This window comes from Apodemus sylvaticus, chromosome 16, assembly GCF_947179515.1.
Source record: "Apodemus sylvaticus chromosome 16, mApoSyl1.1, whole genome shotgun sequence".
NCBI classification, from domain to species: Eukaryota; Metazoa; Chordata; class Mammalia; order Rodentia; family Muridae; genus Apodemus; species Apodemus sylvaticus.
The window spans coordinates 34386236-34410861 of record NC_067487.1 but is presented as its reverse complement, the minus strand read 5'-3'; the positions used below and the strand labels follow the sequence as shown (position 1 = coordinate 34410861).

At 42.3% G+C, this 24626-nt stretch overlaps 1 protein-coding gene across 2 annotated transcripts in view; it reads left to right on the top strand.

Annotated features, from left to right (window-relative positions):
• Nadk2 (NAD kinase 2, mitochondrial) overlaps positions 1-22377 on the top strand; it is a 41871-nt gene extending 19494 nt beyond the window's left edge. Inside the window, exons 5-13 of one of the 2 annotated variants that reach the window (XM_052159387.1) lie at positions 2086-2169; positions 3483-3619; positions 9168-9246; positions 11996-12061; positions 13424-13519; positions 16104-16159; positions 16287-16340; positions 18888-19011; positions 20407-22377. In XM_052159387.1, the coding sequence (XP_052015347.1) occupies positions 2086-2169; positions 3483-3619; positions 9168-9246; positions 11996-12061; positions 13424-13519; positions 16104-16159; positions 16287-16340; positions 18888-19011; positions 20407-20545 (835 nt within the window). In that variant the 3' untranslated portion in view covers positions 20546-22377. The remainder of the gene's footprint in view (positions 1-2085; positions 2170-3482; positions 3620-9167; positions 9247-11995; positions 12062-13423; positions 13520-16103; positions 16160-16286; positions 16341-18887; positions 19012-20406) is intronic. The other variant, XM_052159386.1, reaches the window with a different exon arrangement.
• Positions 22378-24626: the final 2249 nt, after the last annotated feature.

Here is a 24626-nt window from a genome sequence, read left to right as displayed (position 1 = left end):
TCTCAACAATGTTTTAAAGGAATTCTTTGAGAATTTCACACTGTGGATTTTATCATATTTGCCTTAACTCCTCCCAGAGGTAGGTCCACTTCCCCAGCCCCACCTTCTCAACATCTCAACAACTGTTCACCTTTTTTTTTTTTAATCACTTATTTAATTCAATCCGTGCTGTCTATATGCTTGTATGGGGTTCTCCTCTGCTGTGCGGTTGGCCTATCCGGAGTCACACACTAATTGAAAACCGATCCTGCTTTCCCCGGAAGCCGTCAGCACTCCAGTGCTTTTGAGTTAGAGCTGGGGCTATGCGCCCCTCTTACGCCATGCCCGGTGGAACGGTTGGATCATGCTTGGCCCTTGACCAGAGCCTGTCATGTGCAGAAGGTGCTGTCACCAAACACTGCTGTCCTTAGAGATATTTCAGTGACCAAGTGTTCAGACATGGAAGCCTGTGGGTGGCGTTTCACACATACGTGGTAACACAACTCACGGTCTTTCTCTGAAGTGCAAGCCTGATTATAGTTTCTCTTTAATTAAAATCTTCTACAGTTCCCCTCTGATCCTGAGGCTGCATTGCGAATCTCTTAGTTACCATGCGGTCTCCATCTGCTCCTTTTCTGTTCGCCCAGTCTCATCTGTCCTCATACACCCCAGGGCTATAGATTCTTCGCTGAAAAAAAAAAATGCATGTGTGGATTTAAACTTTGCCCAGAAACCTTTCTAAAGGGCACAGTGTGAACTGTAGCCACATGAGCATCTGTTCACACCGTGGTGTGGAGACCCACTCAGGGACACCTTGGCCCTGGCCGGCTTGTGTGCTGTGAAGGAGTGAGGGAGTGCTCCAGGGTGTGCTCCAGAGGGCCCGCGTGGTTTTCACATTTTTTATGTTCTTCTGCCAAGCGCTGTGCTTGTGCTAACGCTAAGCTTACCCATGGCCGTCCCCTCAAGATGGAGTATGAAATGTATGCTGCGGTTCCCACTGAGGCTGCCTTGGCTGCTTCCAAAGCTCCCCACAGACAGCACTCAGCCCACAGCTCCCTGTTCTCTTCCACTGTCACGTCTTTTGGGTATAGGACCTTGTATCTTAATTTCACTAGCATTCACATAGTTTTACACATAGTGCATGAAACTTTCAAACAATGAATGTAATTAAAGGGAGTAGACTAGGACTTCAACCTAACCGAATTAATGTTCTGTGAGTACATGAGATGATTAGTTTAGTAATTAACCTTCGACTTTAGTGTTGATGCATGTAGGTTTTAGAAATTCTTAATAGCCTGTTTTTATAGCATTAAGATAAGAGGTTGTTAACTTAAGTGATTTTATGGTTGAGTTGTATTTTCTTTTTAAAAAAGCTGGCTTTAAGTGATTAATGGGTCAGATTTTTGAACAAACTGAGACCTTAGCTCTGCCCATGGAGGCAAGAAGACAAAACAAAGCCCTTCTAAGATCTGTTGTTCTAAATAGAAAATAGAGAAAAAGAAAAGCGTATTTGTGCCTTGTCATGAGGTCAAAGGTCACCGTCACAAGTGTTCATTTTAATTTGTCTTCTGCAGTAATCTGTGAGTTTCTTGAAGTTCATCTGTATATTATTTTTCAGAGGCAAAAGGTCCTGTAGGGATCAGCTTTCTGAAATCTTTTGTTTAAGGATATCCTACGTGCTCCAGAATGCACTCAGTTCAATTTCACACATTTCACAGTTTGATTCCTCAGAATAACGTGGCTGTTGCTGGCTTACCACACTTTTAGAAATAAGGAAGCAATCCGAACATGACATAAGTTAATAGTTAAGTAATCTAGAGGATCCCACTCTATCCCTGGGGAGTGGACAGGTGATTGGCAGCAGGACTGTTATTATTTTTAGTTTCATCATAGCGTGGAAACATTGGCGTAATTCTGACGTATCAAGGCTGGTTGTGGGCCATGGTTTGGTCAGTCTTTTTTATTGTTTTGAAAGGACAGATAATTCGGGGCAGAAATGAACTACATACAGGGTTGGAATTCAGAAAAGCCGGTCTCTGACGTTTGGCGTTTCGTGATGCTCTGACTCTTCTTTCCCCTGCCCGTTGTGCCACCCGATTGTCACAGGTCTGAAGGCCACTTATGTCTGCCCGTGCGATACACACATTCCTTCCCCGAAGCCTTACAGAAGTTCTCTCGTGGTGAGTTCAGGTAGGAATTTCTTATTCTTCGCATTTGATTCTTTAATAAATTAATGTGTGCTGCTGACATTGTCCAAAAGAGGACGAGCAGGAAACTGGGGCTCCTCAGAGTTAAGGAAGGCAGCTGTAAAAGTTCCAGGGGCCAGGCGCAGGCCTCGCCTTACCTGCTCCTAGTCAGTTAGAGCAAAGTAGAGTGAAGTGACAAAAGTTCTTTGGCATGCAATTGCAAATGAAGATTTTAGTCCCTCAGTGAGTGACCTCACCCCCACATTCCCTTAGTCTTACTGTTACTATGTTCTTAGCATTTAGGAGCAAGAGCTGGGCTCTTTGGTAAAACGGAAGGTTCGGCTTTGCATTTGTACTATGTAGTAACGGCTGAGGATTGTGTGTTCAGCAAACCGGACTGAGTTCCTAGTGGCCGTGTTAGCTGTGAAGTGTGTTTTAAGCAGTGGCGTGGGAATGTATTTCACAGAGCTAGAGATGTGGGTGGAGGGAGTGCTTGCCGTGACAGCACAGGGACCCCAGTTGTGAACTCTCAGCACCCACTTCTACCACGTAATGGTTTATATCTCTGTGGAGTAAGTAGCTCACCCTTGCCTCTTCTTAATCTCTCCTCCTCCTCCTCCTCTTTTTCTTTCTCCCCTTCCTCTTCTTCCTCCCCCCTCCTCCCCTTTCCCTCCCCTCCTCCCCCTTCTCCTCTTCCTTCTCTTCTTCCTCCCTCTTCCTCCTCCTTCTTCAAAACAAACACCATTTTGAAATTTTGGGGGACTTTGATCTCATACATTCACCTTAACGGGGTGCTGTTTGCCTTCTGTGAGAGGTTTTGCTGAGCAAACACATGCTTATGTCTAGCTCTTATGGATTTAATGGGTTATTATTAAGATTTTAATTCAGATTACCTTGTAGGTTTTATATAAGCTCATTAGACCTTACCAACAACTGGAAAGAGATGTAACTATGCACACACATCTTCCAGTAGGGACCTGCGGGCTTCAGGTGTTTGTGCTATAATTTATTCATGGAATAAGGAGCTGCTTTTTTCTTTTTCTTTTTTCTTTTTTTCTTTTTTCTTTTTGGCAGGATCTCACTATGTAGGCCTGGCTGTCCTGGAACTAGCTATGTAGATCAGGCTGGCCTCAAACTCACAGAGTTCTGATTGCCTCTGCTCTCAAGTGCTGGTATTACAGACAAATAAATGCCACCGTGCTCAACCTATAATTAGCGTCTCATATACATCCTTCCATTTGCTGAGGTTATCATAATGTCTAAGCCTTACCTCAGTGTATTTGACTGTACCGTAACTTTCCTTTTCTTCCCTGCCAGGTGGTTATGGAGGCAGCGAATCAGGTTATATCTGGAAGGGACTGGCATCAACCCCACTCCTGTCGACCTTCATGAACAGCAGCTGAGCCTGAATCAGCACAGCCGAGCCTTTAACATCGAAAGAGTGCATGATGAAAGTAGGTGGGCCGGTGCCAACCGGGAGTGGGCACTGTTTCATTTCTAAGTTTTGAAGCAATAATTTACATTTAATTTGCTTTTAGTACCACTAATAACTCTTTAACAAAATACTTTTTGCTGGCTTAATTTTGTTGTGGCTATTGTTGTTCCTATAATTAGAATCTAAAAAATTGGAACATGTTTTAAGATGAACTGTCGTACGACAGGTTTGAGATCTGGTCGATGAGGGATCAATTATCAATACCTGGTGGGACAGTTGACGCTTAGGGAGAGACCTTGACACGCCCAGAGGGAAGCTGTAGAAACTGGGCGCTCTCATCAGCGTGCCCCTCTGTCGCTGGCTCGCTCGCTCTGTGTGTGCGCCTCTCCCTCACTCTCTGGGATTTAAGTGTATTTACTGCAGTTGTCGAATAGAACCTTTCTGGGTGGAAAGTTTTGCACCGGCTTTGAGATTTCTGTTTGAAGCAGACTAAGGAGAATCTGGCAGATGGAAACTTCAACTGGCAGAGGGTTAAAGTGAATATTCAGCTTTACTCCAATTTATGAAATTCTCTTTTCCATTTTTTACTGTTTTCCATAAACTGTAAAAACCCATGAACCATGAAAAACATCAGTATCCTCAAAAGATGGTGAACCACCTCGTCCCATCAATAGTTGCATCTTCAGAGAGATGTAAAAAGCTACTCAGAGATCACACCTAGAAAGGAACTATTTACATTTAGTGAGCCGGGCGGGGCTGAGGATCAGATGAACATCTGACTGATGGCTGAGCTGGGAACAGACCTAAAAAATGGCCAAAGGAGAAAGTACAAGAAAATGTCTCAAAATGTAGGGATAGTAAATGTCTAAACAAAATGTGTGGAGTAGAGTGAGCAGGGTTCCCAGATGTCCGGGACTCGATCCTGCTGTGTGTGAAGGGTTCTGGAGTCAGGACCATTGCACATCTGACGCTGGCATTGCTGCAGTGACTACGTCACGGCTACACTGAACAGCATGGGAGTGAGGGCGTGGCGGCTGCTTTACAGGGGTTTCTGTTAGCATGTACTTTTAGTAGGTGAGTTTCTAAAGATGCTGAGAGCCATTTCAAGGTGTGTGCTTGATGTCTACCTTAAGTTCTCCTCATGCTAGCGGGAAACACTGCCTAGAAAACTTGCACTTGGGTTTTAAATACAGAAATCTCAAATTTGGGTTTGAGGTTATGTTTGATGATTTAGCTTTTCAGTTTAGGAGGAGACTAGAGGGAGCCCCTCTACGTCGTTGAACTTAAGTGACATTTTTGCCATATGTGGTGTGTGATATGCCCTTGCCTAGGTTGTTCTTGTCATATGTCATAAAAAGAATATATTTTTATGCAGGGCGGTGGTGGCACACGCCTTTAATCCTAGCACTTGGGAGGCAGAGGCAGGTGGATTTCTGAGTTTGAAGCCAGCCTGGTCTACAGAGTGAGTTCCAGGACAGCCAGGGCTACACAGAGAAACCCTGTCTCGCAAAAAACAAACAAGCAAAAAAAAAAAAAAAAAAAAAAAAAAAACCCAAAAAACAAAAACAAAAGAATGTTTTTATTACCAGTTCACCTTTAAAGGGGAAGGTATGTGGATTTGTTTTCTTTTTAAGTTTTAATTATATCTTAGTAATTATTATTTGCAAACACTTGGGAGGCGGAGGTCTTCGGATCTCTTTATGTTTGAGTTTGAGGTCTTCTACAAAGTGAATCCCAGGATAGCCAGAGCTGTCTATGTAAAGGAGAGACCTGTGTCTTAGGGCTGTTGTTGCTATGAAGAGACACCAGGACCAGAGCCACTCTGATGAAGGAAAGCAATTACTTGGGGCATGTTGTAGAAATTATTTAAATTCTGGCTGGGATTTCTACACCTTTGGTTATTCAGTTCTCGGATTAAAAAAACACACACAGTTCTTATAATTTTAATAATATTAAGCAGCACAAGAGCCAGGCAGCTAGCTGCCTGCCCCCTGCTGTTGGAATCGACGTTCCTGTTGATAACCCCGAGTTACTATTTACCAGTTCTTATGTTCCATTTGGGCTGCTCTGGATTCCCGTTGTCAGCCCACAGGGCCACGTTTTCTTTACTTCTGACTGGTGGCCGCTTCTCCTTCACCTGAAGCCTGTGAACCCTAAACCCCACCTATGTTTCTCTTGCCCAGTTTCTGGCTGTTGTCATCTTTACTTACCAGTCAGAAATAATTTGGGGGCAGGATCACTCAGCGTTTACATGTGGACTCTCTCTGGGGCAACCTGACTTGGGGGCCCAGAATCAGCATAGGACTACAGGCAGCATCAGGTTGGCCCACTATGATTCCCCCTTTTTGTCCAATTAAGGCACTTTCTCTTACAGTAACAAACAATGCATAGTAGGAACTACTTTGAAACAATTATGAAAGTTATTATGAATTACCTTTAAAAGTCCAGTCTGTATTTTGTAACTTGGATGGGGTACTTAAAACCATCTATCCTATCTCAATGAGTTTACAATTCTGTACATAAATCAGCTTCTGTTTTAACTTGTATTTTCATCCCAGAACCATCTTTTTTCAAATCTAGAACATCTTCCACACTAAACAACTTAAGTTTAATTATGAGACTGTAACTGTCTTCACCCACATCATAGATCTGAGAAGGGATTAAATATTACCCAGTATGCAGGAAGTACAAAGACACAGCTTCCAAAATTACAGAAATGACAGAGACAGCTGGCTGCCTGGACAGTCCCCACATTCCTTACACCCTTGAAGCATCCATCTTAGAGTTCAGAGATTTAGTCTGCTTTCATCATGGCGGAAAACATGGCCGAGTACGGGCAGGCATGGCGCAGGACAAGGAGCTGAGAGTTCTACATCTTGATCTGAAGGCAGCAGAAGGGGATTGTGTACCCCACTGGGCATACGTTGAACATAGGCGACCTCAAAGCCGGTCCCCACAGTGATGCACCTCCGCCAACAGGGCCACACGTACTGAGTACCACTCCCAGTGGGCCTAGCATTCAGACACGTGAGTCAGGGGGGTCACGCCTGTTCAAACCAGTGCACCCTGTGTCCAAAGCCAAACAAGACAAACCCCTGAAAACCCCACGTGCTGTGGAATGCAGTCCATATAAAAGAAACTGCAGGGATGGCAAGGGTTAGTAATAATAGCCGTTGAATCTGTGCTGTTAGTGGGACATTGTGAGGAGTCCATGGGGATGAAGGGTTAAAACTCCATTAATAAGAACTTTAGGGCAAAATAATCTAAATAATAGTTTTTTAGTGCTGTAAGTTTGTCAGACTGTCTGATAAGAGACGTTCTGAGGAAAATCTTAATTAAAAGTTAAGGTGATTTATGGCCTTGCAATGCAATGAAATTTAGTTAAACGCAGAATCTTCTGACTATGGTCTGCGACCAGGTGTCCAGTGTGCTCCTGTTGTCCCAGGCGACCAGGTGTCCAGTGTGCTCCTGTTGTCCCAAGCGACCAGGTGTCCAGTGTGCTCCTGTTGTCCCAGGCGGCCAGGTGTCCGGTGTGCTCCTGTTGTCCCAGGCGGCCAGGTGTGTCAGGTTCTTTGTGTTGAACTGACAAAGCAGGCAAATAGTAAACACTTAAAGAACTCTTGTGTTGTCCTAGGAACCCTTTATAGCCAAAAGAATAGTTCCCGTTATGAGGTTAAAATCCAGAAGAAATGAGAAAAATACTGTATCCCGTGTAAATATCATGTGCTCAGACTTAGGTAATGTGCAGGTCAGAGGTTGTGTTGATGGCGCTGTGGCTCATTAGTGTATTCAGTGTCTGCTGTGAGTTCATGTCTGCTGCTGTGTAGGAAATTAATCTGCAGCATTTTAGGCATATGTATTTTGTAACCTCACAGGATGTGAAGGTCACAATGCAGGGACATCTTACTTCTTAGTCCTGGCTTAGTGTCCCTCGGGAGGTAGCACTTGATCTTTCAAGCAGAACAGCAGCACTTGGAGATGCGACTGTACTGGAAACGCCACTTGCTGTTCCTCACGTGGTTGCAGCCGAAGGCTTCAGCTCCAGCCTTACCCCACAGTCCGTGAGCTGAGCAGAGGGAGGGCAGGGCAGAGACATACACAGCGAGTTAGACGGCAGCGTCTTTTCTAACCTAGCCTCAGACGGGGGTGCAGGATCAGAGCATCTGTGCTGCATCTGTTGGTGCAGAACCCACTTCTGGCGTGATGGAAGGGCGTGGATGGGGTGGCAGGGGTTAGTAGAGGCTGGAGCTGCCCACCATAGCTGGGATGGACTTGGTAAGTGTTGACTTAGGGGAAGTGTGTAAGGAAGGAACAGGTAGACTTTTGCCATAGAGTTTATCCTGTGAGAGACACTGGACTCCAGTCCTGCTCCTGCTGACCTGGTGGGGGTGGGATAGGGGGAGTGGGGGATGGGGTGAGGGTGAGGCGGGCATTTTCAGTTGAAAATTGATAAAGGACAAATAGTAAAGAGACCTGGACCTCTTTAAAGGTGACAAGATCAAGTTTAATTCTCCCAATTCTCAGAGTGCTTGCAGGGATTTCTATTGCAGTGATGGAGAACACTTACTTAATTGTCTAGATTAAAACAAAAGATGCGGATTTTTATAGATCTCAGAGGAAGATGTGCTAATGTTTTTCTAATGTTGACATTTAAAAAAAATATTTTTGGTATTTCCCCAATTGAAAAATCACTGTTGTTTCCCTCCCTCCCTCCCTCCCTCCTTCCCTCCCTCCCTCCCTCCTTCTTCCTTCCCCTTCCCTTCTTTTTCCCTCTCCTCCCTTCCTCTTCTTTTCTTAAATTTTTTTGCTGTCGGAGGATTAGAACCTTTTTTTTTTTCCTTTCCTTCCTCCACACCCTCACTTCTACCCATTCTTTGTTATCTTTCAAATTCATGGCCTCATTTTTCATTAATGATTGTTATATTCATGTATGTATGTGCAGATATACATTCTTGTATATGGCCTGCTCAGTCTGCATGCTACTTGCATGTGTGTTTTTGACAGGTCACTTGGTATTGGCTAACCAGCTGCTAAGTTTATCCCTAGCTAAGAGTCCTTTGCTCTCAGCACCCCTTGGTGGCCTGCAGTTCTTTGTGTCGGGTTGGGCCTTTGTGGGCGTTTCCCTGTCCACCTTGGGATTTGGGATGTCTGTAGTTGTCCCTGTTCAGCTCATGTTCACACAGTCATGCTAGTGAGACTTTGTAGGTGTTTGTAGGTGTGGCTTCTGACATTGCTGGGTCTTTCTGGGTTGATCACCAGCAGGAGCCACGCAGGTAACTGTGACCTGAATGGAAGGTATGCTTCTCCCAGATGCCGAGTCTGTTCCTTCTCAAGTGCTTTCCAGGTGAGACTTCATGGTACATGGAGAACAATTAAAGTGCTAGGTGACTTAGGTTCTATCTTCTGAGCAATTCAAAATGTTTGTATTATTTATAGTAACGAATATGACAGTGTTAAAGCTCTGGAGTTTTTTGAACGTTTTATTTTTATTCTATTTTATTGACCCTTTTGTTTTAATAGTTCTGAAATTCAAGGAAATCTCTTAGCTGTCTCACCTTCTACTGCAGGGTCGGAGGCGTCGGGACCGCAGCTTCTGCCGGTGAGAGCCCTCAACGAAGTCTTCATTGGGGAGAGCCTGTCCTCCAGGTACCTTGGAGCTCATGATCTTGAATGTGGAATTTACTGATTTCTACAACCTGGCTTGTAGAAGTAATGATAAAGTAGTAGAAGTTAATTAAACTCATTCCAAAGCCACAAGACATACTGATAACTGTGGAAATCGAATATTGTGTGAGAAGACATTTGTGAAACGTGAGTCCATACTGCATTGTTCTCCGAGGCTTTATCAGAGTGAGGATCCTAAAGGCTGGGGAGCCGGGCGCTAGGCATGCATTTACAGGTGATTCCTAGGCAGTCCACATTCAAATGCCTTTTCTAAAACTGAGGATAGCTGCTCGGGAGGCCCCTGACAGGCTTGGAGCTCAAGGTCATGGCTTGGGCAACAGTGGAAACCTGCCCTCCTCCTGGCCCTCCACCCTCCCTCTTCCCCTCCCCATCCTCTCCCCATCACAGCATAGTGTAAACGTCACACGCGCACACACACATGCACACTCACGCCCACATATGCACACACATGCGTGCATATACATATGTACACGCACACATGCACACACACAAAAGACAAATTTTTGTCTTAGAGCACATACATTTCTCCCCCTTTCCTCTCACATAAAGACAAATGCACAGGAGGAGAAAATATCTCTACCTCTTGGTGTTATTAAAGCTGATTTGCTCGTCTGCTCATTTATGTACAGGATCCAATTATGAATCACGTATTCCATTTCGCTGTGGTGGCCTTGTGCTTATACAATTAATAACTCGTTAGTCTCACTCACTTTTGTCATCTGTGGCACTAATTCTTTTGACTAGTCTGAGCCGACTGGTTGCAGGACATCCCTTATTTTATGTCTAAATGACCTTTACTGCATGTGCTTCAGATGTGTTTTTGATCCTGCTGTGTAGTTGTTCTGCATTAGTGTGACCACAAGGCAAGTGTCTTGACAGTTGAAGGTTAATACCTTGATCAAGGGCTGGAGATAATCTCTGTAGCAGAGGGCTTGCCTCGCATGACTGCGTCTCTAGGTTTAATCCACAGTAGTGCATGCACATAAATAGATATAACTATTACCAGCAAAATTACTTAATGTAAAAACATGGTATATACTGATAAATATGTTTTTTGAAATATAACATTTTTCCCAATCTTTAAAAGCACATGGCTGCTCCCTATAAATAACCACCATTAATAAAGTGAGTCCCACTATAGTACACTATGTTTAGTTCCCCATCTTATAGATTGTACAAATTAGGTGTAGACTGGAGCTGAGCTCATGTCGCACCACACAGTTCTGTGAGAGCCACATCACTGACTCCCTGGTTGTAACTTAGGGACCATTGCTAGTTCTCCTGATTGGAGGCATATCGCCTACTAAAGTGACTTCTACATTCCAGCTAGTACTAAGTAAATAGTTTTATTATAAATCCAGTTTACATTAAAATGGTGATGACTAGTGAGGCAGGATTATTTGAACAATCCTTTTGAATTATTGAGGTTATTTTATTGTATATAATATTTATTCAGTAATAATATAGTGTGCTGAGGGGGCTGTGATCTGGATGTAAGGTGAATAAATAAACTAATGAAAAGGAAAGAATATATTGTGAGCCTGTTACCATGTATAAGTTGCTAGGGATACAAAGATATGTATGAAGAAGGTAATAATATATTAACATTTTGGAGGTTAGTACAAACATTAAAATTTTAGAACAGGAGCTGAAGAGATAGATGGCTCAGTGGTTAAGAGCACTGACTGCTCTTCTGAAGGTCCTGAGTTCAAATCCCAGCAACCACATGGTGGCTCACAACCATCTGTAACGAGATCTGACTCCCTCTTCTGGAGTGTCTGAAGACAGCTACAGTATACTTACATATAACAAATAAATCTTAAAAAAAATTTTTTTAGAACATTGTTTCAAGAAATAAAGTATTCACAGAGAACTTATAAAATACTTAAGTAAAAAAAAGTATTTAACATAGTCAGAAATGAAATGTGATCTGTCCGTTCAGACAGTTTTGTCTCATGCTACATGTCAAATTTCACACAATGTGGAGATGATAATAGATTTTGTGGTTACAGGAGAGAGGGGAGGATGAGAAAGGCACCAGACAGCACCTACTAAATTAAAAAGCTCTGAGCCCGCGTTCCCTGTGGGAAGCCATTTGTGGTTTACTTCCCGGTGTTTGTAGAGAGCAGCTAGCTGCGGAGAGCTGTTGCCTACATGGCTGCATACTTGCTGTTTACTGCACAAGAGGAGGGAAAGTGGGGCTAGGAGACGGACGCAGGGTCAGTGGAGCCTCCCAGGGCGATGTCTGCTGCTGCTGCTGCTTCTCCCTCTTACCGCTCTCCTCAGCTCTCCTACGACAAGCATGCAGGGCTTCCCGCTGGAGGCGGTCGGACATGGTGTGACTGTTAAGGCATTAGGGCTTAGTTTTAAAGACTCTGACTAGACCCTTAGGCAGAAAGAACGCGTGTCTGCTATCTGCCAAGCTGCGTGTTCTGGATTCTGGCTGGATTTATCAGTGAGAGCGGTGAGTTCCAGGAGGGTCAGATAATTTGCGTAGATCTCATAATAATTTAGAGACAACTATTCCTCGAGCCTGTCGTTCCTGACCCCAGAGCTGTGGTGAGGCTGTTCTGTGCTCCAGAACCTTACGCACTTTGCGTGGAAGATGCGGAGGGCAGCAGTGGCTTTTCCTGCCTCAGTTTTAATGTTCTCAGATTGAAGAACATTTTAAAAGCCCATGTTTTTTTCTTTTCTGTCTGTTCTAACCTAGAATGCCTTATTGTTGGGCTGTAGCAGTGGACAATTTAAGAAGAAATATACCCAATCTAAAGGGACTGTGAGTTTTTATTTGCTGCCTTAAAAATAATTTCCCTTGAACAAAAATCCTGTGAATCAACTAATCTCAATTGACCTGCATGTAAAGGACACTAAATTTGCTCGTCATTTGGGCTCCACGCCTCTCACCTGGCTGCCATCCTCTCCCACTTACTTCTGATCCTCTCCGCTCTCACTTCCGCTTCGTTCTAGTGCAGTAGCAGACATGGCTGGGAATGGGGCTGCCTTGTCTGTGCATAATAGGCTTCTAATGTGCTTTTCCGAGGAAGAAATAACTGACCTCTGAAATAGATAAAGGTGAATTGTAGGCCTGTTGTCCTTTATAAAGAACAGTAATGAAAGAAACAATGAAATGAAGTTACGTCACGTAAAACTCATTAGGAACTTGGAGAAGTTGAAGGAGTTAGACTGAATTACTGTAGTGTTAGTGTGTGCAGGTATGTTTGATAACCTCTTTTAAAACCTGTATTTTATTAAGATTTCAAATTCTTAATTTGCTAAAGAAACAGTCTGTTTGCCAGTGACACCATTATTTTAAGATAGAGTTTACATAGTAGGGTTTTACATATTTCAGAAGTTCTTTCTGTCATTGACTCTGTGTTTAAAGAATAGTTTTATGCTTGCTGGTGTCAAAAAACTCATTTGGCTGGGCAGTGGTGGCACACGCCTTTAATCCCAGCACTGGTGAGGCGGAGGCAGACGGATTTCTGAGTTCAAGGCCAGCCTGGTCTATGGAGTGAGTTCTAGGATAGCCACGGATACACGGAGAAACCCTGTCTTTAAAAAACCGGAAAAAAAAAAAAAAAAGAAAAAGAAAAACTCATTTGATTTCATATTTATGGAATATCCTAAACCACACCAATTGTTCAAGAACTGATACTTCTGATTTTACTTTTAGTTTTGCCTGTTGGCATAGAGTTGGTTGAGAATTCTCGTTATGGTTTTAGCTGTTAGCCCACTACCATTTAAACCGGTAGAGTAGCATATGGCTTCAATAAGAATTTTGCTCAAAGAATTAGGTGTACAGGGAACGGGTGCCAAGAAGTTCACCCGCCTAAGTATGAAATCGATTGTTTGAATTCTGAAAGGAGGCGCCGTGTTAGGTCCCATGAGCGCAGCACTGTTCGAGCCCTGTCTGCAACACTAACGTTTTGATAGGAAGGGATATGTAGATCAGGAAGCCATGGAGAAAGGCAAACGGGTTTTCTTCTGATTTTTTTTCACGCAATCAGGGCTGGAATTAGCATGGAGATGTCTATGCCTGCCAAGTCAGATACGTCTTGGTCAAGCTGATTTACTTAAATTTCATGAACTTGAAGGCTTCACACAGCTCAGTGAACAGTTTCCTGTTTTCCATTCCTAGGGCTTCCTACTATGAAATTTCAGTTGACGATGGCCCATGGGAGAAGCAGAAGAGTTCTGGGCTCAATTTGTGTACTGGAACAGGATCAAAGGCCTGGTGAGTATCGTGGGAAGCTCCCTGTCAGCGTGCGTGAACTCGTTTAAGCAACAACATGTACTTTATCTCCTTAGTGAGGGAGTCTGAGTCCTCTAATATGCAGGACAGCATTTTGTTGATCTGCAAGCTCGAAGCTCATCTTCCTGTCTGCCGACTTTCTTCTCTATCTTCCATGCATTGTTTGCCTCCACCACTAACTACCCAGACTCCGCCTCTAGAGAAAAAAACATTACTTCCCCAAATCTCACTCTCTCCTTGCTGTCCTTTGATCGCCCGTCAGCACACACCATGCCAGGTCTTTGCCCTTCCCATATCAGTGCCAGCTTTCCAGCTTCTACTGTTGCTGCTTGGGTCTGGGCGTCATCGCTTTTTGGTAGATACTCTGTGCCTGGCCTCCTTTTCTCCTGGCTGTCAGCCGAACACGACCAAGAGAGAAATCGTGGTGAACCCAGAGCGCTGCATCTGAACATGCGCAGAGAGCGCGCATCGTCCGCTGTAACCCTGGCCGGTGCTGTGCGCAGACTGCTTGGTCTGACGCACACACCGTGGAAAGTGTTGCGATGGCCTCCTCCACTTTCTCCGTGCCCTCCCCCTACCCGTCAGTGCTGCAGACAGGAGCCTGCTTGTCATTCTCCGCACACACCTTGCTCTCCTTTAGCCTTTGTTTTTGTTCAATTCATCTTGCTCTGGAGTTCTGAATACTCTACTTTCCGTCCAGTGTGAAAGCGTCCAGCCTTCAAGTGCTTTTCACTGTAGCGGTGAAACTGAGCGCCATCCTTCGGCGCCTCCTCCCAGGGCGGCCAGAGCACTGTTACTAGGCTAACAGGCCGGTGCGTTGGGCATTTTCAGGGCTTTGAAAGGGCTCCTAGTGTTTTTGTTTCCCTCTTCTTCAAGTTTTGTGTTTAGTACCTATTGCGTATTTATTCAGATCTTTCTTCTGAATAAATAAATGGATGCTCTCAAAAAAACAGCACACACACAGTGTTAGTTTAGTTCTTAGCTGTATGTTGCGGCAAGCCTAAAATCCCAGCACTTGAGTGGCAGAGAGTTTGAAGCCCGTGGGGCCTCCACAGTAAGACTCTGCCTTGAAATAGAGTAGAATCTCCTCTGAGAAGTGTTACTCTCAAGTTGGGCTTGTGTGATGTCAAGTTTGTTTGCCACTTTGTCACGGGCATCGCTTCACTTTGTTCCTGAGCCAGGCTGGCAGCACAACTCAGTGGGCGAAGCTCCTGCCAAGCTCCCCACACCCAGAGTTTAGTCCGCAGGACTCACATGGTAGAAGAAGAGAACTCTCAACTCTCAAAACTCACTCCCAGACTTTCCATCCCCCATCACATCCCCCCAAGTTCATAAATACTTGTAAAAATTACATCATCTGATAAGTTGCGAACTTAGTTTTTAACCCTCTCATAAGTGTGACCATGAACGTGTTCACTGATCATGGAGATAGCTTTTCAACTGAAATGGTAAACACATCTGTTGAAATCCAAGGTGAGAGTTAGAAATGGTTCCTGGGAAGCTTTCCTTTTTCTTCCACAGCTTTCTCTGTAAGAAAGGGCATAGCATTGCAATTTGAGAACAGGTTGGGAGTAGGTGAGCTTAATAAACCACTTAGCAGTTTCACCACAGGACAGGAAAGATTAGGATTCTGTTTCTTCATCTTGTCTTAATGATTCTTGATGGAGGAAAAAAAAGTATATCTGACCTTGGGTTTTGTTTTGAATATGAATTGTGTGGGACTGTGAGACTCAGGGTAAGCTATTAAAAAACCACAGGGTAACAGAAAACCCCCAATCTCTGGTCTATTACATCACAGTTCCTCAGAGTCCAGGGTGGGCATTCTTAGTGCACAGGTAGCTCTCCCTCAGTACCTACGCAGGAAGGAACGCTCCTGCCTTTCTGTGGCTCTGCTGCCTTCCCACACCAAGGTCACTGTATGGAGCTGCAGGAGGGACACTGTGGACTGTCCCCATGGGGGCTGGTGAGCCAGGCTTGACAATGTTCACTTGCATTCCCTGAGGTAGGACGTAGTGGCATGGCTATACAGTGAGGGCTACAATGTGAAATCTAACATGCATACGGGCTCATGTATATGAGCTTTGAAGAAAGCTCATCTTTGCATACTGGAGTAGGATATAGTAGTTGCAGTGCTTAGCAAGCGATTGCCCCTTCTCATCAGCCTGGCTAATGTGATACGTCTTTGTATCCTGTAGACTGGCATCAGCTAGCTTCTTAAGACAGCTTCCAGGCTGCATTATATGTGGAAATGGAAAGTGTGGAGAGACACTTCAGTTCTTACCCAGTTTATCAAATTAGGATTCTTTGTGGCTTTGAGAACAGGTTACTTTCGAACCTTTGCAGTGCTGAATTGTTTTCCAGGCGCAGCCTCTGTATTCCTATCAAGAATAAGGAGACCTGTGCCCACATACCCACAGCAATGTTTGTTTTTAACCACTAATTTGTAGGTGTCTCAATTTTAAGAATTCTTTATATGTTAAATACATCATACATTTCCCACTTCTAGTGTGCTTTTAGGACAAAAACAAGAATTATGTGCTTGGTTTTTTTTTTTTTTTTTTTTTAGGTCATTCAATATTAACAGGGTTGCAGCGCAGGCTGTTGAAGATGTCTTAAATATTGGTGAGTACTGCAGCAGCTGCTGTATACTGCGGGGTCCTTGTGTGCTGTGGAATGGACATGCTGTATATTTGTACTGTGTGATTTACAATATGAACTGAAGCCTCTCCCATCTTTCCTCTGTCAACAGCAAGGCGACAAGGAAATCTGACACTTCCATTGAACAAAGAAGTGGTAGAAAAAGGTTGGTATCACATGGTGGTAGCTATGGATAGCTTACTTCTGTCAGCTCTGAGAAAGAACAGTTATGAACATCTGCTTGAACATCTGCTTAATTAGATGGTACAACACTGTCCTGTTAAATGTGCCTAAAAAAAGATAATTTTAAAGTTGGGTTTCCACAAAAAAGCTTTCCAATTATATTCTTATTTATTTATTTATTTATTTATTTATTTAATTTTTTGTGAATACACTCTCTTTGTTTGTGCCTTATGTACAAATATGTACTAATGTTATGTGAAGAGCAAACCCCAACACAGTAAACATAATACACCTGAAATCTGTATGATTTCTACTGAAGTTGCACCTAGAATACAGAGATGGACTTTTACTGGATAATGTGTACAGGCTTACTGAGTGGAAGCTAGCAGGTCGGTGGCAGTCACTGTCGCAGACATTTCCAGAACCACTCTTTGGAAGTTTCTTTCATAGCTAGCACATTTTCTATTTTACTTTGGTTGTAGGTTAGATTTTTTTTTTTAAAAGAACCAAATACGGATTTTTAAACCTTAACAAGGATCTTAAAAAAATAATACTTTTAGTAGAAACTGTGTACCTCAGTTGTTGAGCTTTTCCCAGACTGGTGTTGCCCTGGGCAGCAGGCTGTAGTGCCGTCAGCCACAAGGCACACAGCTTTCAGGCCTGGCGTGTGCTGCTGTGCTGCGCAGGAGGCCATGAGTACTAAGTATATTTCAACTTGAAATTTTCCAAATTATGATGGGTTTTTTTAGATAAAGTCCGTACTGCAGCTTCAGGAACATACACGTAAAATCCTAACAATAGTCCCACAAATGAGGCATATTATTAGACAGCGTCACTGTTTTCTTTTAATGTACTCAGCTAAATTTTCACTTTTAACTTACTTGTATAGTTGTCCTTTTCTATTTTCTTTCTTTGTCTTTGAAGCAACAACAATCTTTGATACACAGGCTGGCCTCAAAATTACTCCTGGGCTTAAGTCATCCTCCTGCCTTCAAGCAGCTGGGAGCAAACAGGTGCGGCCACGCCTGGCTTGTCCCTTGCCGCTAACTAACGTGTGTTCTGCTTGCCAGGCTTCAGTGCCTGCTAGGTAGAAAATGGGTCCTAAAGGTTCCTGCAAACCTCCCGAGACACAGCAGTCTCCCTGGAGAAAGCGTACTGCCACTGATGGTTTGAGGCTGCATCTTCTTGTTGTTAGCTCTGACGTGATACCAGAAGGGAACCTGTCATATGCCAGAATTGACATCATAGGGTAAACCGAGGCAGGCAGCAGAGGGGTGTATGGTGATAGGCAATTTGTGGGGTCAGTACTACTTATGAAACAAAACTTAATTATCTGGAGCTGGCAACAATGCCCAGCAAGAAACTATGAACTCTTAACTATTTAAGTGTATATACATATAGACATATATTTAGTATGTATGGAGCAGAGCTCCAAAGGCCCACTTTATTTCTTCTTTCAGCCTTTTTATGCCTTCTTAGACAAAAGTTCTTTATAAAATTACCTCATGGATAACATGTTACACAAAAGGGGAGTTATAGAAGGATGTCGATATTAAGTTCAAAGCGGTGTTTCATTCTCTAAGCTCATTTTCAGTTCACACGGCCTGGCTTTATCATAGTGCACACCTGCGGCCTCATCCTTGGACCTGACCTAGAATGAATGTTTTTCCTTGATCATAAATCTGTGCCAAGCCTATTTCTCATCTTAGTGCAAGTTTTGAAAGCTCATTGTATTCTTTATTATGCAGCCTTTACTTACTATTCTATGATGCATGGACACATTCTATTCTTTTTCAAATTTTTTTTTTTTATTTGTCTTTTTTTATTTTTGGTTTTTCGAGACAGGGTTTCTCTGTGTAGCCCTGGCTGTCCTGGAACTCACTCTGTAGACCAGGCTGGCCTCGAACTCAGAAATCCGCCTGCCTCTGCTTCCTAAGTGCTGGGACTAAAGGTATGCGCCACCACCACCCGGCGCACATTCTATTCTTGATCCTAACTTTATTACTATATCATTGAGGCAAAACAACTAAAACTATCTCTTTAAACTTTCTTCCTATAATTATTTTAATTCCATAAAGTCATTAATTCATCTAAAAAACATTAATTCATGAAGATTCATCCTGCAGGAAATTCGTCCAATAAGGTGGGCTGATGCCCAGGAATCCTTAGGCTGTGTAATAGTAATAGGAAGGGCTTCTCAGCAGCGAGCTGACAACAATCCTGGGATGATGTCTCTGGGGCTGGGCCTCTCCAGATGCACCCACTGCAGCCATTAGTTCCTACTTTGTGGTGTTTATTTCTTGTTTTCCCAGTTGTACCTGTTCTTCTCTGCTGCGGGAGATGAATGCTTTTTGTGGGTTAATAATTCAACCTAATGGTCATTTATTTCTAAGGCTTTTTAATGTAGAGCACAGAATATGAGTTCCTAAGAGGTACGCTCAGCACACGCTTTCAGTTGAAAGCCGCACGCGCCTCAGGTGCCCCTCAGATGTGACCACTCTTTACTGACTCTGCTGTTCTTCCCTTACAGTGACAAACGAATATAACGAGTCATTGCTCTACAGTCCAGAAGAACCAAAAATACTTTTCAGTATTCGAGAGCCAATAGCAAACAGAGTTTTCTCAAGCAGCCGTCAGCGTTGTTTCTCCTCGAAGTAAGCAGCCTTAGTCACTTCTTTCATTACAGCAATACAGTTAAAAGAGAAACAGAAACACTGAAACAGGCAAAATCATCCTTTTCTTGTTGAGATCTTGAGGCAAATGTATTTTTTTTCTCCCTCTAGGAATAAGCATTGTAGCCTTTGCTTTATCCAGTTGAGAGTTAATTTAGATTTGCATGTATTTATATTTAGTTATGTATTTATATTTTACTCTCTTGTGTTGGAATGTTAACTAATATATATAGGAGAAGACTTCATGACAGGTGATTGGGAAAGATCCTGTAAACTTACCAGGACATGTACTTGACAACAAAAGGTGGATAAAGATACTTGCAAAAGACATCTGGTCTATCTCAAGGTATTTGAGAATGGTATCTGAAATCACTGCTCCAGAAGCAAAGACACAGTGCCACGAGTGGAATTCTGTGTGATATCACAGGGAAAGTGCAGAGGCGCTGTGTTGCTTCAGGTTATATGTACAGTGAATGTACAGTGTACATGGCGGTTATGTGTACAGATAATGCACAATGTACATGAAACGTGCATTTTGTTTAGATTTGTGTTTTAGTCCCAGATTTCTCATTTTGTTTATATATGTATATATATACATATATATACACACATATATACACATACATACATATATGTACATGTAGATATACCTCTCTCGCTTGCTCTCTCCACACACACACACACCCACACACCCACACACCCACGTATATATAATTTTATCTAAGATTTCAATTTCTAGGCATTTTGATTAAGAGCTACTCAACCTACATATAAAAATTGTAGCAAATCTGTAAAAAGCAGCCAGTACATTAGGTAAATAAAGCCAAAGATATTTGGTATTTCGCAAAGGCATATTTAATAAACATCTAAAAAGTGTTTAACCTTACTCATTTGTGGACTGAAAACATCCCCAAACTGTATGACTGAAACAGTTCAAGATTGGACAGTTGTCTACAGCCATGGCTAGCGAGTGTCTGTTTGAGAAGGAGAGTGGGAACAGCAGCTGAGAGAAGTTATGGTGTTGTGTTCATCGAACTGTATGCTAGAGACTTACTCTTCTCTGATTACATTACATAATCCTAAAGAAAAATGATCCCGGAAACTGACTCTGCTCAGCACTTATAATCCTTGTAATGGAAATAACTCGGAAGTTCCTGAAAGTAACCCCGCTGCTCCTTCGGGCAACACTGAAGTGAATGGTTCTCCTCGAATTTTAGATTTGAGATGTAGATTGTGTGCTGATATTGTTCAGTTACTGATTATCCAATCAGAGGGCAGCTAACTCCCAAAATCAAGGCCAAATAAGCTGCTATATGTTAACAAAAACATAATGTTAAGAGCTTGATATTTATTTAATGAGTCATCTTCTTCCCTTAGAGTTTGTGTTCGCTCTCGATGTTGGGATGCCTGCATGGTTGTGGACGGAGGAACATCTTTTGAATTTAACGACGGAGCAATTGCTTCAATGATGATCAATAAAGAAGATGAGCTCCGAACTGTGATTCTCGAGCAGTGAAAGGTTTCCTCAAGCAACAGACTTGATTACTGGAGACATTTCTTCCTGCAGATACACATGACCAGCCATAGACCGACCTTGTCACGGTTAATGACGGCCACCAGTCGAGTCAAGGTGACAGAATGGGGGATGCGAGTGCTCTCCTGCTGATTCTGACAGATAAGAGCTGCTCACCGCGAGACAGATGGACTAATTGGACTAGAATTATGTGAAAGTTTCTGTATTATTTACAGTTGGTAACCAAGAGCATCGATACTCTTTAGAGACAGGTTGAATAAAGGAGTAAGTATTTAGGATTTGAAATTTAACTGTACAAGTGTTTTCTTCCTAACATTGTGGAATTGGCTACATGTATCAGTTGATTAGTACATTATTTTTATAGTACCTAAAAGCAAAGATTTTTAAAAATTTTGATGATGGAGAATTTTGATAAATCCTGATGTTGACTTAACTGAAGGTGGTTAATGTGTTTTATATAGCTAAGAATTTTCTAATTGTAGGAAACCATGATGAAATCACAATTGATTGAATAAGGGGGAGCATTTTTAAGATTATTTGTAGACAAATTCTGACTTGTTTTGGGTAATGTCAACAATGCTAGATGAAACACATCTGTGGGACATATCATGATGCTTTGTAAAGGTATTAATTTCCATAGTAATTGTTGTTTAGACAAGTAACTGAGTCCAATAGCCCCTTTCCTGTTTTTGGTTTCGAATTTCTATGAAATCAAGGATTAGAAGAATAATCAATGATTGTGTTCTGTTGGGAGTTCAGTGAAATGTTCAAAAACCCTTCCTTTAGTATTAGGAATGAGTAAACACCTAAGACATAATTTTGGAATTGCCTTGAGATAGTATTGTGATTTCCTTTACTGTATTCTAAAGTTTAAACAATAGCTTTGCGGGATCAAACACCAGAACTTCCCCATCTTCTGGTATGAAAACCACTTTAGTTTTAGAGGAAAATATTTTAATTCTTGATTTTATCTTCACAAAAAGCTCCCAAAAAGCTAAATAACAGGTGGAATTTTCATGCCAGTTTTTTCAGACGCGTGTGTATTTTCACTTGGTGAAATTGCTTTTTTATTGACAAAATGTTTATTGAAGACTCATTCTGTGCCATCTATCATATGTATATATCTGTATCATGTTATAGACATATGATACAGTGAAGTGTCGCATAGACAGTGAAATAGACTGTGTATGGAACTTGAGCCTAGCGGGCTCAGAAGTCACAATCTGGAGCTAGGGTGTGTGATCAGATCAAATGCTCTTAGTTTTGCCAAACTTAACACGCTGCTCTTAACAATTAAAAATGAATGTCACTCTGTGAGGTAATTTAGATCTGTCTAGGTTCTTGTGTTTATTCAGAACACTTTCCTTGACTATCTAAAGAAGAAAATAATTTAGTGTTTTTTGCTGAGCCAACTCTAATTTCTAGTTTAACTTTTTTTTAAAAAGGATATATTTAAGATATCCCTTTATATGAAAGTTAAATTCTACATGATAGAGAATTCCCCTAAAAGGCTTAAAATACCTTGTTAGAAAAAAGATGCCACTCTCATCCTTAATACACTAGGTCTGGTTGTCCATGATTTACTACATGTCTACTGATAATGGACTGTTAACTGGTAACTAGCTGCTACAATTGGAAAGGTGTTGAAGTTACCTCCTATGCTCCACCTAAGGTCTAGCTTCTGCTCTGTGGCTGGCAGGGACTTATTTGTGGTAGACTAACGGGAAAGGATGCGGGACTATCAAAAGTGTCTTTAAATGGGTTAACCTTTAATGACCACCTTATGCAAATAAAATCAAACCATTGTCTATTAATTTTTGTTTTCTTATTTCCTAAATTCTTCTGAAATCACTACATAAAAACCTACGTTTTTCTCTGGAATACTATGTTTCAGGTCTTTATCCCCACAGGCATGTATTCTTTGTGCTGTAGACTTGGTTCATTGATTATGTGGCAGAATGATAATCTGAATCTCGCTATTCAGAGGGCAGAATGCTTAATTCAAAAATGTATTTTTCATATAATTTAGTTCAGTATTTTTGATGTTCCATTATGTTCTAATATTCTTGAATGGCTAGTTTTTATGTAAAAAACAATTTCCTTTTTATATAAGTAGAATAACAAATAATTATAAAATATTCATTTGAACTGAAGTGTCAAGTAAAAAAATACGGGTACAGGGGCTGGGGAGATGCCTCAAGCACTTAAAACTCTTATTACACATATAGAAAGGCATGGGTTCAAATCTCCAGCAGCCTCTCAAAAGCTGACTGGTTATGGTGTGCCTGCCTTAAGGAAGTGCCACCCTGGAGCTGGACGGGGGTGGGGGTAGGGGTGGGGGTGGAGGGGGGTGGAGTGGTGGGGTGGTGGGGGTGGTGGTGTATGGCAGAGAAAACTGCCAGAGCTTGCAGGCTGCTAGTCTAGACGCAGGTTCAGTGACAGACAGTCTCAACAGTTAAGAATGATACAGCAAGACACTTGATGTCCTCCCGAGGCAGCCACACGTGTGTGCATACACACTTTTCACACATAAACAGAATGGTAAAAAGTATTTGGAGGACACTTAACTACTAAGCCATGAAAATAATATAAATTTAGAGTTTAAATCACGAGCCCTTGCCGCTTCATTTGTCTGTATCCTCATACTTGAGGGCATGAAAACAACAACTAATGCAAGGAAGCAGGATGAGTAAATAAACTGCCAGACTGTAATCCTATCCATCTGGAGGGTGAGGGTCAGACTGAGCGCTAAAAGCCTGCTTCAGCTCTGTGGTAAGACCCTGTCTGGAGATGAAGTCTCCCAAAGGACATTTATGTTCTCAAATGCAGTTAGTCTTTTTTATGAGGAATTAGAGAACATAAGTCAACAAGAAGGCTATTTTGTACATGAAGGAAAGTGGATTTTAAAGCATTTTAAGAGAAATCATTTACTAGATGAGCTAAAGATAAAGCATGTACTTACTATTCTGGAAGAAGACACCCATATTCTGGTCTCTGCAGGTAGACAGAATATAGACAGACAGACAGACAGACACACGCACACACGCGCACACACACAATTACTGAAAACGGAGCCGGATGCCAAGCACTGCTTCCAACCTTACCAAGTGTCTCCTGTTGTGCACTAGTCACCCCTAACTTTTTGGTGTTAGATCTCACTGCTGGCTGATGGAACGGAGCAGTGGAACCTGGTAGGTCTTCTGTTCCAAGGATGACATCATTAAAACTGTGGAGTACAGAGCATATGATCCACCTTCAGGAAATAGATTTCCAGGATGAAAGAAAAGCCAAATCTTAACTTTCAAAAGAATCACTGAACGCAGCAGGTAGACCTCTCAGGGGGACTGAGCAACACTGGGAATGGTGGTATAAGCCTGTGATCCCAGCAAGCACCTGGCAGGCAGAGACCGAGGATCCCAAGTTCAAAGCCAGCTGGGGCTACCCAGCCATCTTGAAGCCACTGTGAGATACACAATGAGGTCTTATTTCAGAAACAAAACAGCACACAAGGAAACACTTGGGAACAGCGCTTCAATGCCATTCTGACATTCAGTATTTATAATTAATGCCAGATCTATCTTTTATATATACTGAGGTATTTATGAAATTACGAGTCTGAATTTTGTATTAAACTTACCTTTGTATGCAGGAATGGGTGAAATCAGAGTAAGGAGTCTGGCCAAGATTGTTGAGTTGATGAGGAGGCTCAATGTGTAATTTACATTTTCTATCATTAAAAATGAAATCAGGATTATAATGGTACTGTTCAAAAAAAACAATCAGTAAACCTGGGAACTATCCGCCTGGTATTCAAACGAAAGGTTCAAATGGACTTAAGTATTGGACCTCAGGCATTCACTATTACTAAAGCATGGAAAACAACATAGGCTGATACAGTGTCACCTCAGCCAGTGGAAGTCAAATATTTTAGAAGTGTCATTGTTCTTGAGAGCAGACGAAGGCCAACAGGCCTGTAACACTGTTCAGACACATTAAGTACATCAGGACAGGTGGCGGAAATCTTTATCTGACCCAAATGGCAACCCAAACTGATGCTTTCTAA